At 42.0% G+C, this 14,968-nt stretch overlaps 1 protein-coding gene across 8 annotated transcripts in view; it reads right to left on the reverse strand.

Moving 5' to 3' along the window:
- MEGF11 (multiple EGF like domains 11) overlaps nucleotides 1-14,968 on the reverse strand; it is a 298,911-nt gene that overhangs the window by 133,591 nt on the left and 150,352 nt on the right. For 6 of the 8 annotated variants that reach the window (XM_054169250.1, XM_054169254.1, XM_054169252.1 and 3 more), the window contains exon 6: nucleotides 8,737-8,811. The exons of the other annotated variants lie outside the window; for them this stretch is intronic. In XM_054169250.1, coding sequence (XP_054025225.1) covers nucleotides 8,737-8,811 — 75 coding nt within the window. The remainder of the gene's footprint in view (nucleotides 1-8,736; nucleotides 8,812-14,968) is intronic. 8 annotated transcript variants of the gene reach the window in all.

The raw sequence follows: 14,968 nt of genomic DNA on the forward strand, positions 1-14,968 counted from the left end.
AGCAGGTAGCTCACAATTCTTGGCAGTTCTGGGTGTAAATTACCACATTGTGAATGTTGCTGTTGGACCAAGCAAATGCAAAGGCAGAAAAGGAAGCTCAGCTCATTCTCTCCCATTTTTCCAGCTGCAATCCCACCCATGAAGTGAAAGCTTTTCAACATACAGACTTAATATACCCCTTCATGGAAGCAGGGTCAGCATATAGGATAAGTCAGACCCTGCCTATCAGGCATACCAGCCCCAAGATTTCTTCTGCTTATGGAGTCCCTTGGCAATCCTGAATCAAGCATGAGGAACTGAATGAAACCCTCAAATCATGTCATTTGGTTTCAGTCTGTATTATGAACCAAGCACACTGTGGACTAAAAGAGAACAGTGCTGTTGACTAGGGAACAGGAGTCTCAGGCCTCGACAGGAACTCATTGCACTGCACATTTTTCTATCACATTGCAGGCTTCAGAATATAATTGAACTGGCTGGCTTTTGAGTCCCTTTCCATTGTTAATGCAATATTAATGAACCATACTGAGCTTCTTCAAACAGTAACAGGGAGATGAATGAGAACAACCCCCTAAATGCCCTAAATTCACATGGGCCTTCCTAACCCAACTTTATTTAGCCACCCAAAAGAGAGGGAAAACACCCAAGGTAGAAGGCTTTAACAGGCTGTGAAACATGGATGAAGGGCATTTTTCTTAAATCCTGGATTTGATCAGTTCAAGATACGTTCCTCTTACATCCTGGTAATCACCTGGATACAGGGTTTAGCAACTAACTCTAATTATAGAGATGTTGAGCAGTGATTTTTTTTGAAAGAGAGAGCTAAGCTGAGAAGAGCTTTTTGACTGGAAGCCAGTGTGCTCAATCAATTAAATTATCATAAGAGAAGAACCAAGGGGGAATGCGTATGTGAGGCAGATCATCAGTACAACTGAACTGTCACCTCGGTGCAGCCTGGAATGTGGCCATAGAAGGAGATTGATGGATGAATTCTGCTCAGCAGAGAGCAGCCCACAGTGAATTGCTGATAGGATCTCAAAATAAATCTCACAATGTTCCAAGCCAAGGTGGAACTGCAGCCTCTGCAGCCTTGCTGTAGCTCACAAACTAAGCAGGCCCTCCTGTCTACTTTGCCCCAAGGGGGCTTTTCTGGTCTGATGGACATTCTTCTCCTTGTGTTGTTGGGATGTGTGTACAGTGTTAGTGAGCTGTTCCGCAGCAGCTCAGAAAAATGGGAAGTATTCATCCCTGGAAAGATTGGAATGAGTTTGTGAGACCCAAAGATGCTCATTTCCCCTATAAATACTGTTTTTCTAGATGACAACTTAATGTCTGCCAGTTAGAGGAAGGAGGAACCACTGCAATTCAAAGCAGAAAAGCAATGCTGAGATGTAAGGGACATAAGGATTAAGCTGTCTTGTGTATTGGTTCCCAGGTTCATAGAAGTTCTGATAACCTGCAGAATACATATAAAAAAGAGATTGATGCAAGACAGCTCACTGATAAATGGGGTTTTGCTGTGCTTAGCTATTTAAGTCCTCAGTATAATAGGAGCATTTTGGTTTAGGCTCCCTTAGTAGAAGCAGAGACAAAGAACTACCAATCTTCTTGGCACAAAGCACCAAGCACTAAACAGAGAGTAGGAAGTTCGTAGTGAATTCAATAGAGCCCACAAAGTCCTAAGAAAGAGGAGGTCTGGACTGTTGTCATGATTCTCAGGCTTGCAAGCTACAGCGATGTTACTCTGGAATCCAAAAACTATGTTTAAGTCATGAGAAGAGATGTGAACTTCTGTCGCTCCTCAGAAAGTTTGTGCTGTAAGAGATGCAAGGCTCATTCCTGACTCATTATTACACAAGGCAGGGAATGGCTTTATGACTGATGATAAAAATCATTATTCAATTCCTGTGGGAGCTCAAAGACTCACAGATCTGCACTACTCAGGAAAGGATTGAGCTGTAAGACTTGAACTGTCTCCTTTTTTGTCACTTTACTGCAAATAGATGTTTTTGGAATAGAACTTCCAAATAGAGATTACTTTTTTTCCCCCCCCCCAAACTGTGTCCTAGATAAGATTTATATGGGATGAATTCTGTCTGGCATGGACAAAGATCCCACATCCCCATTAACAGTACAGTGCACTCTAATTAAGACTCTGGGTAGTGAGATGGCTTTTTATATAGTGTCAAGTCCATAAAACAAAGCTATTTATACAGATGACCACTAAACCTCATGCCCCCTTAAAGGCATTGCAAGATCTTACCAAAATCATTGCAATATTTCTGTTCCATGATTTTTTAGTATTGGTGATAGTTGGCCAACCTGAGAGCAGGAGGAAGAGCAGCTCTTAACTTATCCATGTAGCTTGAGCTAGCACAAGAAGTATAAAAGAGTTCTCATAGTTAAGTATCTTCCTTAAGGATGACAGTCTACATTCCTTAGTCTCCTTAAGCTGCAAGGGAAGAGAATGGTTTGTGTCATGCAGAAACACAGGGCTGCAAAGTCCAATGTAAAGCTCACTAAAAAAGAGACATTGAGTTGCTGGAGCATGTCCAGAGAAGAGCAACAAAGCGAGTGAAGGGTCTTGATAACAAGTCTTGTGACGAGTGACTGAGGGAACTCAGGTTGTTTAGTCTGAAGAAGAGGAGGCTGAGGGGAGATCTCATTGCTCTCTACAACTATCTGAGAGGAGGCTGGAGTGAGGTGGGTGTTGGTCTGTTCCCCCTAGTATCAAGTTACAGAATGAGAGGAAATGACCTAAAATTGTGCCAGGGGAGGTTTGGGTTGGAGATTAGGAAATACTTTTTGATGAAAGAGTGGAACAGACTGGCTAAGGAGGTGGTGGAGTCACCATCCCTGAAGGTGTTCAAGAAATGTGTGGACATGGCACTTGGGGGCATGGTTTAATGGCCATGGTTGTCTTAGGTTGATGGTTAGACTCAATGATCTTAGAGGTCTTTTCCAAATCAAACAATTCTATGATTCTATTCTAAATAAATTAAGATCTTTCCACTGACCTCAGCTGGCTCTGTGTTGAAACACTGAACTGAATTCAGATAATTCAGATGTGTGGAAATAAGGTGATGATTTATTTATTTTTTTAAATTTTCTGGTGCTTATGCTGGACTCCCTTTAGCACTTCTGGGGTCTTAAAGCAGTTGTTTCCTCTCATACTGCCCTCTCACCTCTGAGAGACACCTCATCAGCAAAAAAAGTTTCACATTTGTTCCTCATCACTTCTTCCCTTAGAAATGCTCCTCAGTGGCAGCAGATGAGGATCTTGGCAGCAGAGAGGCAGCAGGTGTGCTGAATGCTGCTCTCATCAGCCCTCACACTGACTACTCTGCCTCATTAGTTAGAACTTGATCAGTAAACCAAAACCCAACCAGGGTATGGGGCCAGTCCTAGCATGTGGCTGCCCAGAATGCTCCACTGGTAGCACACTCTTTGGCCAATGTGAAATAGCTTTCCTTCAAACCCTGCCTAGGTGCCATGCAGGGGTTAGCAGAACCCAGGGACTCATCCCAGAAGGTAGGCTGGATGCAGACAGTTTGTTTGGGAAAACAATTCAAAGTGTATGGACATGACCAAGGTTGTGCCAATTAACCTCAGGGTCAGAAAATCACCTGGCTCAACAATATTCCTACTGTTTCCTTGGCAAATCCTGTCACTTCCTGCCTTATATCCAGACCTTTCAGCTCCAAAAGGCTAGGATGCCTACAAAAAGGAGCCCAACCTCTTGCAGATAATCATAGAATTGCCTGGTTGGAAAAGATCTTTAAATCATCAAGATCTTTTAATCATCAAGAATCAAACATCTCCCTGTACACAACAGTTAGACCCTAAACTCTTCATCCAAACACCTTTTAAACACCATGAGTGAGTCCATCACTGCCCTGGGCAGCCTGCTCCATTGTCTGATGACCCTGGCAGTGAAGAATTTTTTCCTAATATCCGACCTAAACCTAACCTGGTGCTATCTGAGGCCATTTCCTCTCATTCTATTGCTTGTTACGCAGGAGAGTCCAACCCCCACCTGGCTCCAACCTCCTTTCAGGGAGTTGTAGAGAATCAGAAGGTCTCCCCCTCAGCCTCCTCCTCTTCAGTAGGCTGAACAATCTCAACTCCCTCAGATGGTTCTCACAGGGCTAGTGTTTGAGACCCCTCTCCAGCCTTGTTGTCCTTCTCTGGACACGCACCAGCACCTCAATGACTTCCTTTTAATGTGGAGATAAATGTAATCCTCCCTCTCAAAATGCAGAAATAATTTGTCAGCTGGATTAGCTCACTCTGTGTGAGTGCTGTGCTTTCATCAATACTCACCCCTCTGCCAGTTTCTCTGTCATTCACAAATTTTATCTGCAGTGATTTTGTATTTACTTCTAGATTGTTAATGTAAATATTGATAGGAGTGATTCTAATACCAGAAGCCCACCAGGAATACATTTGATGATTATTCCACATTGGCAGCTGCTTTTTGAGATCTGTCATTTAGCTTGTATTCAACTTTTTACTCCCTGTTACTGCTAAATGTACAGTGCTAATTTTTTAATCAGAATATCCTTCAGAACTGAATCAAACATGTTACAAACATTTATTATATTCCCACAGCCACCCTAACTAAACTAGCAACTTAATCTGTGATCTCATTAAAGAAAGAAATCAGGTTTGCATAGTAGGACCAATTCCCTGTGAAAAAAAATAAGCCTCATTTTAAGTCCTATCTCTTAATTTTTCATTGATTGTATCCACAAATAGCATCATAATTTATTGGTTTTCTTCCTGGAGTTCAGAATCTCTTGTTCAAAATCTGCTCAGGGTTATGAAAACACATAAGGTTTTGTTAGGGTTTTAGTAAAGATATTTTCCACAGAGGACAAAGTGGAGGAAAAAAAGGGAGAACTTGTACTACAGGTATCCAGAACAGCAACTTAGCTCCTGGCATACCAAGAAAGCCCAGGAGGAAGAAGGAATATCTGAGTCATCCTCAAAACTCCTTTACCAGGTCTCAAGCACAAATCAAAGAGCAACAGGGACGTGTTCACATGCTGCTTCAACACAGGCAGAGATTGATTTCAAGCTGCAGAGTGTTCCACAGGTCTCTTGCTCTGCAGCATGGCTTGTTGGGAGGGAGAGGAGACCTCTCCATGGGCAGGGCAGAGAATTAATAGCACAGGTTGCTGACATGTGCATTAGCAGTGAAGTAGCTACTGCTCTTTTCTCCAGCTCGCTCTCACTCTTACTCTGTTTTCACAAAGGAATATGATTAAGATGTAAGTCTCTTAGATCCATTTTTAATATCTCCTGATCAAAAGTGGATGTTTAAGTAGCATGTAAGAAATGACTTTGATATTAAAGAGAGAACAAGAAGAACAAATAGTTTAATTTGCTTCTTGTCTTTCTTGGCTAGGGATTTTGAAGCAGATGTTCATATGCAAACATCCCCCCCCCCCCCCATCTTCTCTCCAAGTCTGAGCACATATCGCTTGGTTCTGAGAGAAGATGTACAGTGAGGAGTACCACAGCATGCTGCCTGCTTGTAGTGTCACAAGAATGTCACAGGCAGTGACCTGTGTAAAATGCCTGATCACAGGATGGAAAAAAATTAGAAGGAATCTTTTAAAAGAACAAAATACCTGAAGGATCTCATACTCAAAAAGTGTAAGTCTGCTATTTCAAGTGTATTCATAAAGCTAAATATAGGAAAAATGCAGGTTGAGTGTTATAGTAGGATTTTAATGTCAATCTCAAGAGACAAAGAAACAAGCAGAGTCAGAAGAAAGGGGCTGATTTCTGGATCTCAAACCGATGAGACCACAGGGCAGCAACAAGCAAAGCCTCTGATTGCTCGGAAATAGACTCTTCATATCACCCAAATTCTAAAGGGCTGGAATGTCAGATTTTCAAGAGGACTTTGATTCTTTTTGGTCTGTGTTTGCATTGAGGAATGAGAGGTAGCTAAATTGTGGAAACCAAAGCCGGGCACAAGGGAAAAACCCAATCAGCATGGAATCAAACTGGAGGATGTGTGATGTTTCACACATCTACTTTAATGCATAACCCAAGAGAAATAGTCCATCATAGCAAACACCACCAACCCTCCACCTCCCCCAGGAAGAGGTACATCACTTGCCAGCAGAACCTCCCAGACTAATTCCAAAACAGGCATTGAGTTAACCTGCTTGGGCAGAGCAAGCAACCTCCTCTCACTATTGCTGAGGAAGAAAACTGGCACAAACACAGGCATGAGCTGAGAGCTTTCAAAGAGTAATCCCACTCTCTCCCTTCAACCATGGAATCATCACAGATGGACATTATCACTGATCCTAGTATTTTCTATGGCTTTATAATTTCTAAAATGCTTTTCCATAGAATCATCTTAGTTGGAAAAGAACTTTTAAGATCACTGAGTACAACCATTAACCCAACACCATCACATCCACTAAATCATGTCCTGAAGTGCCATGTCTACATGTTTGCGACTCCACCACCTCCCTGGGCAGCCTGTTCCTGACCTCTCTTTCAGTAAATATATTTTTCCTAATATCCAACCAAAACCTCCCCTGGTACAGCTTGAGGCTATTTCCTCTCGTCCTATTACTTGTTACTCGGGAGAGGAGACCAACACCAGCTTCACTGTAACCTCCTTTCAGGGAGTTGTGGAGATCAAGAAAGTCTCCCCTCAGCCTCCTCTTTCCCAGATTACACATTTCATCTCCAAATCTTTTACAAGAACCCCAGGAATACCCCCAAAAACACTTGCTAACTGTTCACATTGAATACATAAGTAAAATGACTTAGGGTTTGGATATAAAGCTGGGATGCTTGATACCACATCAAGACAGTTCCTTGAACTGCTGCCACATAAGCATGGCTACAGATCCTTACAGGCACAAATTACACATGTACATATACATATCCTAATGGCTGTTATGGAGACAATGCCAGTTACCTCTCTGGCCATATTTCTATGGAAGTCAAAATGTGTCATAGGGACTTTTTGTCTCATAGGGTCCAAACACACCTCATGCATCTACGTCCTTAGAACCTGGAGAGGTCTAAGTCACAGTGATTGCAGGAAGTGTTAAAGGCCAAATACCTCTTCATAATTGCTTCTTAATAGGTTTAGGCTTCATAGAGAAAATGACAGCACTTCTAAATGTCTCTCTGTGCTCAGCCTTGTATGGGCAGAGCAGTATTTGCTGTGCATTAACTGAGCATAATCTGAGTGCAAACTCCAGCCCTTCATATGATGGGATAGTTTTGGCACTGGGCCCAGACAAGAACAAAATACAATTGTCTGAATTTAATCAGCTGGTGTTAGTTGGCAGTGCAAGAAGCCTTTATGCAGGTATTTATTTGTCCCAGCAATAACAAGAATATTGGAATTTATATCCAGGAGATACGAGAGCACCTTGTCACTCATGCACAGCTAACAAGGGAACCACCAATTGGTACAGGCACATAAATGCCAAATGCTTAGGGTGGTTATTACTGTAAATTCCACTTTTACAATCTCCTCTTTTTCAAACGGTCTCTTAATTGATTTTTAATTATATTTTCTCAATGACATTTAACTACACATGCTATGTAAATATACCCACATAGATGACAAAACATTTTAAAGGACACAATACCGATACATTAGAGGTGCTATCTTTGCAGACTGTGTTGAGGAGAAATTCTACTGCTCTCATTAGATGTTTTGCACAAGAAAGCGAGATCAAATTTGTTCTAACTGGATGCAGTTCTACTACAAACAGCCAGCCTGGTCCTCAGAGTGCTAATGATACACATCACCAACCCATCAGCACAGAGGCGCACTGCTCCTGCCTGGTGGTCATCCAAATGGAATAGGAAGGTAAGTAAAACAGTCATGGGAGGGCCATTCAGATGGCCCCAGGGTGATTCAAAGCAACTTCTAATCCACCTCAGCACAAAGCAACTGGGGAGTCAACAGCTGCTGAAAATTAAGTGCTACAACTGTTCACCTATGCTGTGGGTGATATTTATTGCAAGGTGCAAAGTATTATTTAAACTAAAACATCAACACTACAAAGGTTCTTTATCAGATGAGTCACAGCTATCTAACTTGTAGATCAAGACAGCAGAGCAAGCTTTAGGAAATTATATTTTGTACCTGAGGCCAAGAGATATGCCCAAGGAAATGTAAATGGTGTTACTTGGGAGTGAGAAAAAAAAATGACTGAGAACTTCCAATTCTGAGTCCTGAGTGATTAACCAAACTCAGCCAGAACATACTGACTGAGTGCTCATTTAACATAAAGTTCCACAAGGTCTTCAGTGGTCAGGAGACTCAGGCCATTTCTTTTACCGCAGGAACACCAAGTTAGAGAAAAGCAGAAGACAATGGTGTCTCCAGCATGGTGTTCTGGAGGTGTCAGCACAGCCTGAGCACCTGGCAGGACTGTAGCACACAGCACAGCATTCACAGACAGAGCGCTATAAATTCCATCCATCCAGTTGCCTAAAACACAGGTTTGGGATGGGTTTAAAAGTTAACAAATGGCAAAATCCTGGGCAGGCTGGAGCACTATATGAAACTACTCAATTCCTTTGACTTTCTGGCTCAGCATCCCTCAGGCTTGGGGTCCAAAGAGTTATGTGACATTCAAGAGAGAAACCATGCACAGGGAAAGGCTGGAACCAGCACCCTCAGATCCCACCACCCAAGGTTCCCTATGTTAGCCATCAGAGTTGTTGGAAAGCACTCACTGTTGTAGCTGCTGTTCCCACCAGTCTCTGCCGGTGCTGTGCTGTGCTCCCCCAGCCCTTCTGAGATGACCCTTCCTGACGTGGAACAGGGAGAAGAAGGGAGGAGACGAAACAAAGGAAGGGAAGAAGGGGACAAGGGAGGGTAGAAGAAGGGAAAGGGAGCATCGTAACCAAACTGTTTCAACAGCTTCATTCCACATAGACACTGAGCACACTTGGGGCCTGTCAGGGACAGCTTTGTGTTGGTCCTAACTGGCTCCAGGTCAGTTGTGAAGAAGCTGTTTCCGACAGAAGCAGGTTCAAGCAAGAGCTCCAGAGCAGGCAGGCACCTGGGCTGGTTTTTCAGACTGTCCTTAACCTGCAGGCACAGCTAGCTGCAAATTCCAGCAAACTTGTGCTACAACAATTCTTTCTTTCTTTTATTGTCTTTTTCACCACCTTTTAGGAAAAACATTCTAATTTCTAACCACAAAACTCTTCTTCTGTTTTAACAGTAAGTTGATTTTGTTTTTTTTACCCAAAAAAGGTTTTTTTGTTCCCCAAAGACTTCAATTCCTCATAGCAAAAGGTGCTGTGACAGTTTTTGTAAATGAGTGCTATTGATACAGTTTATGGCTAATCAAAATGGCAACTTGGAAAACACCACTTCCTTTGCATTTCTGAAAACACTGTCTAACCTCACTGGAGTCAGCAGGATGGCAACAGGTGAATGCATGTTTTCCACTCCAACTTGTACTTGCTGACAATTCACACATACCTTTTACATGACCAGGCTGCAATATTGCTGCTAGCAAGACTGTAATGTCATGAACAGTTACACAAGCAGCAGAAGACGCTGGAAAACCAGAATTTGGTGTTTATCCAAATCCCAAGCTCAACAATTATGGCAGAGGCATAGTGCTTTTGTTGTGGTAGGACCTGATTTCTTTATATTGTGGAACTCATAAAAGCCACAGAACTGGGGAATGACTATATTGACCTTGGAGAAGATTCACTCCTGTGCAGAGATCCAGCACAAGCCAGTATACTGCATAAATCCTGTTTAAGCCCCATACTGGGGAATAAAGAGGCACGCAAATTACGCATCATCGGTACAGTAGTGCTTTGTTCCTCAATATTGCAACTCCTGAGCAGACTACAAAATTCTTTCAGAGATTGTTAAAATAATCCCTGTTCTGCAAATTGGGACTTGGAGACAATGAAAGGGGATGTGACTTGCTAGAGGTCAGCACCCAGCAAGGAAGCAGAAGAGCTGGGATACATCCAGATGCCAGAGTTGAGGTCTATCTTCTGTCCATTACCCTTGTATGTGGTACAAATGCAGTTAATAAGAGCTTGTGCCCCACAAAACATCTTACCTAAAGTGCCCTTTAGAAAATCTGCTTGCAGAATGGGAACTGAGTGTTCATCACAAAATAAATTCATTAATTCATGCCATTTCTTTTCATTTCAATGCAACCTGATTTAATTGTATGTGTTCTGCAGCGATGACTAACACTCTTAATTATTTTTTTTCCTCTGGATATGTATTTTACATGCTCTTTTTTTCTTTCAGCTTTTGCTCACCCATACCACCTTCCCATGGGATCTGAGGGATGTAACTGGCATCCCTCTCCACCCCTTAATGAAACTAAAGTTCAGATTACGGCCCCAATGTGAAGAATGATAAAACATCTTTGCTGACAGTTTAAAAACTTCCAGAACACAGAAATTAGGCAAAAATTAATTGGAAATCTCAGAGACAGATTTCAGCAGACAGCAGTGCACACTCAATTCATTAACCAACTAGAAAAATGCAAGTGCTACATTTCATATGTGTCACAAACCCTTAAGAGCAATGAAAGTGTTCATTAACAGACTTTGGGGGGGGGGGGGGAAGCTAAGGCAAGCTGCAGTGTATGCTGCACTTCTGTAGCTCAGCAAAAGCTGCCTGTAAAATTAACTGTAGATATATTTTAGAGAGCTACAAGTGTAGTTTCAGATCAATTCATTCCTGAACTTGCACTGATGCTCAAAACAGCAATGGGAAAACAATCCTGCTAAGGTTTCTTCGAGCAAGGATAAAACATCCTTCCTTCATCACAAGCTGTCCCTCTTGTTTTCTGGGGAAGCAAATCCGTTGTTGCTCTGGGGATGCAAAAAGTCTTAGTTGTTTTTCATTTCAGCAAACGTGTATGCACTTGTACACATGAATGGTTACTTTTTTTGATCATAAAGTGCACAAGTGGCCACTTAAGCATATGATTCCTCACCTAATTGCAGAAGCATAAATATTCATGTACAAATTGTAACTACAAGTGCATGTTCATGGTGCATGTGCAGCCTTTGTTTTATCACAGAATCATAGAATCATTAAAGTTGGAAAAGACCTCTAAGATCATCAAGTCCAATCTTAATTGCCAGAACACAAGAGGTCTCCAAATAGAAGTGAAGTGTTGGTTCTGAGTTGCAAACTGCCTGCTCAAAGGCTGAGCACTACTGAAAACACCAGCCTGAGGAGATGTGCGATTCAGCTCAGTGCTATGAATAGTTAAAGCAAGCTAATGGAGATCCCAACCTTACTTTCCCAGTCCTTGCACAGTCAGAATCACACTGGTTCCTATTTTCTGGTGCACATGACCAGAAGACAAATGTAACAACAAACCTTTGAGAGGATTTTGGAATTCAGGTTGGCCTAACAGCAGGTAACAGTGAGAAATCCACTTCTCTTCAGACGGATGAAGTGATAGAAATGTGAGGTAGACCGAAAAGAATCAATTTGTCATGACCAGTAGAAAGAGAGCTGCAGCTTATGTTTTCATTTCTGATACCTAAACTGGCAAAGCACTTCAGAAGCTGACATTTATTGATCATGTAGCCTCAAAACAATATTGGTGAAGTTCAGAGCCCACACAGGCAAAAGACACGTATTAAATACCACAGGAAAGTTCTTAAAATAGCTTTCAAGAGCAGAAAATAAGAATTTTTTTTAAAAATACAAATAAATTTCATTTGCAGACTTGGCATGTGTATGGGAAGCAGATAGCCACTTACACCAGCAGGAAAATGTTGGGACTTTGCTATTCCATGGCTTTTTCTCTCACGTTAGATCACCATTTTGAGACACAGAGTGGATGTTGTGCCTCTTAATGCCACCAGCCTCAATCATGCAGTCCTTAATCAAGCAGAAATCCCTGCAGCTTTGCCCATCTGAGAAGTACAGACTCAGTTACAGGTCTTCTAGAGCAGATTTGACCCCTGCTGCCTCCCTGCCACAACAGAACTCCTAAACCCTTTTGGATCGTTACTTCTACAACTTGCTAGAGGGCATAGGAGTGTAGCATTGATGGGGTTGCTTTCCGGTTTTAACCAAGAGCTGAGGCTTCAACCAGTGACTGTGCTGGCCAGTGTACAGCAAGAGAAAGAATCTAAACCAGAGACAGAGCTGGTGGGGATTACCTGTCCCAAAATAAATCACTATTTCCACTAGGACTGCCCCAATGTGAAACAATAATTTGCTAACCCTAGTTCAGCCTTTGCAAATATGTGCTTTTTAAATTTTAGTTTTGGAAAATAAAAATATACTTCCTTAGTGGTGGAAAAAAAGGTTGCAAGGATTGATAATTCTAACATCTGAGATATATATTCAATTCTCAGTTTGCTTATATGTCCTTTAATTATATCAATATTGGTGTTCTGCCTTTGGAGTGATAATTGGGAACTGATATAAAATCAAGAGTAGAAAACATTCAGCATCCCAGTGACTGGAGTTGTTTTCCACGGCATTTATCATCTCACTGCTTGTTTTTCAGGATTAAATTTCCAACACAATTCTCTTTTTAACATACAATATTGGGTGACAATATTAAATATGCTCCCTGGCAGACAATGCCTATTTATCACAGACAAGCACAATAAAAGCCATACCCTGCTAAATTCAGAGCTTGCAATGCACTGAATTACAAAGTTCAGCATTAGAGGGGACGGGATCTACATCTGGGAGATGTTGTGTAGAAAAACTCTCAAAAACTTCTGACATCCCTTGGATATGAATGTATAGGAGAGTAACACAGAGAAAACCATGTTGTGTGCTTGGGTGACAGTGGTGGTTGATGTTTCTCACAGTTCAAAAGGCATGTAGCAGAGAGGGCACTGAGAGAGAGGAGGATCCAAATCCTTCTATTCTGGAACACAATTAATGTGAGATGCCCAGGCAGACATAGTAGCTGAATTTGTTTCTTGAAATGAGATGATGTTTAGGCAAACACATACACAGATCAGATTATCTGTAGGTGGAGAAGGGAAAGAGACCAAAACTGATTTCAAGGAAGGGACAGTCATCATCGCCAAGAACAGGAGAGTGAAGGTGACAGCAGTTTTGGGTGAGCGTGGCCAAGAGAGAGGCACGATGCCAGACTGAGAATTCTGTGATTGCACCGGAGAACAGGAGGTCCAGACAGCACCTGGAACCATGGACTGAGAGCCAGAGGGCAGATTGCACATACATGTTTGTGAGAAGGTGCCCAGATATTAATAGAGATTAAAAACCTTTACAAAATAGAAAGGGAAAGAGAATTAATAAACCAGGAAAAAGCAAAAGTAGTTCCTGAATGGTGAAAATGGCTTCTGATTTGGGGGGTATGTAAGTAGAGGAGGTGTGCAAGTAGGAAGACAATATCTCTCTATCTACACATACATCACTTTCATAACCATAGGTAACTAAAGATTGACAGCCATGAGTACAACAAATCTGTGTGTACACAAGCAGCTACATGCATATAAGACACATAAATATGCAGGTTATAAAAGTGTGTGTCACATATATATGTACAACAGATATAAACATGGAGTTGAAATATAAAATCATAGAATGCATTGGGTTGGAAGAGACCCTCAAAGGTCATCTTGTCCAACCCCCTACAGTGAGTATGGACATCCTTAATTCAATCAGGTTATGCAGGGCCCCATCAAATTTGACCTTGAATGTCTCCAGGGATGGGGCTTCTACCACATCTGATCTTATGGAGGATGTCCCTGCTGGCTGCAGGTGAACTGGATTACATGACCTTTGGAGGTCCTTCCCAACCCAACCCATTCTAAGATCTCTGGGTGACCTGCTGCAGTATTTCATTACCCTCATTAAAAATCTGTGTATACCTTACACATTGAATGTATGCTTCTAGTCAGAACTGAAATATTCAGGTACGTGTATTCATATATGAGATATTTACCTTCTTGAAGTCCGTACAAGTTTTCCTACAATGTTAGTGACCTGGTTGCATACACAAGACATGATTTAGGCTGAACTTAAAACCCCCATGAAATCAACAATTAGAATTCTTCTGTGTTCTCATTTTACGGTGGAAGGAGGAAGCAAATCATTACAATTGGTCCAGGAGACATTGGAATCATAGAATAGAATCACAGACTGGTTTAGTTGGAAAGGACCCTTAAAGGTCACCTAGTCCAATCCCCTTGCAGTCAGCAGGGACATCTGCAACCAGAGCAGGTTGCTCAAAGCCCTGTCCAACCTGACCTGGAATGGTTCCAGGGATGGAGCATCTTCCACCTCTCTGGGCAACCTGGGCTGGGGTTTCACCACCTTTACTGGTTACAAATTCATCATCATGCCTGGACATTTGGCCTCCATCCTGAACTAATGACTGGCAAAGTGTGTTCTTAGACGCCACCAAAGACCACTTACAGAATGGGAATTCAGCCTTCAAGTTGTCTGTGGAAGCTGCTGCATGTCAAAGCTGACTCAAACAGCTGAAGTTATTCTCCACTGAAACCAGATGAACATTCTGATAGTGACAAAAGCCATCAATCATTAGGGCTGCTTTGACAAAGTTCACTTCATGTTTTATTTACCATATTTTAATAGGCAACAACAATAATAATAATAATGGAATAAATATGGTTTTGTTGTCTTTGTTCAACTTTCTCAGCAACATGTGTCTAATTTTTCGTATATCCTTGAACAGCCTCAAATGACAGATTGCACATGATCTGTTCAAAAATCTCAGTGCCAGAACATGACAATAGATAGCACCATGGAGTGGTTATCTCAAAGGGAATAATTCAACACTAACCAACAGCAAAAGGGTGACCCAGTTCGGAGAGGCCTGGAGAGAGCTACATTGCTGGTGGCTCCAACCATGTGTGGCTCCATGCAGGCATAGTTAAAAGGCAGATTAATAGGCAGTCAGGTGTGAGGAAGAAAGCCAAGGAGCCCTACTGTGGAACACACGGC

Source organism: Dryobates pubescens, chromosome 17, assembly GCF_014839835.1.
Source record: "Dryobates pubescens isolate bDryPub1 chromosome 17, bDryPub1.pri, whole genome shotgun sequence".
Classification (NCBI taxonomy): domain Eukaryota; kingdom Metazoa; phylum Chordata; class Aves; order Piciformes; family Picidae; genus Dryobates; species Dryobates pubescens.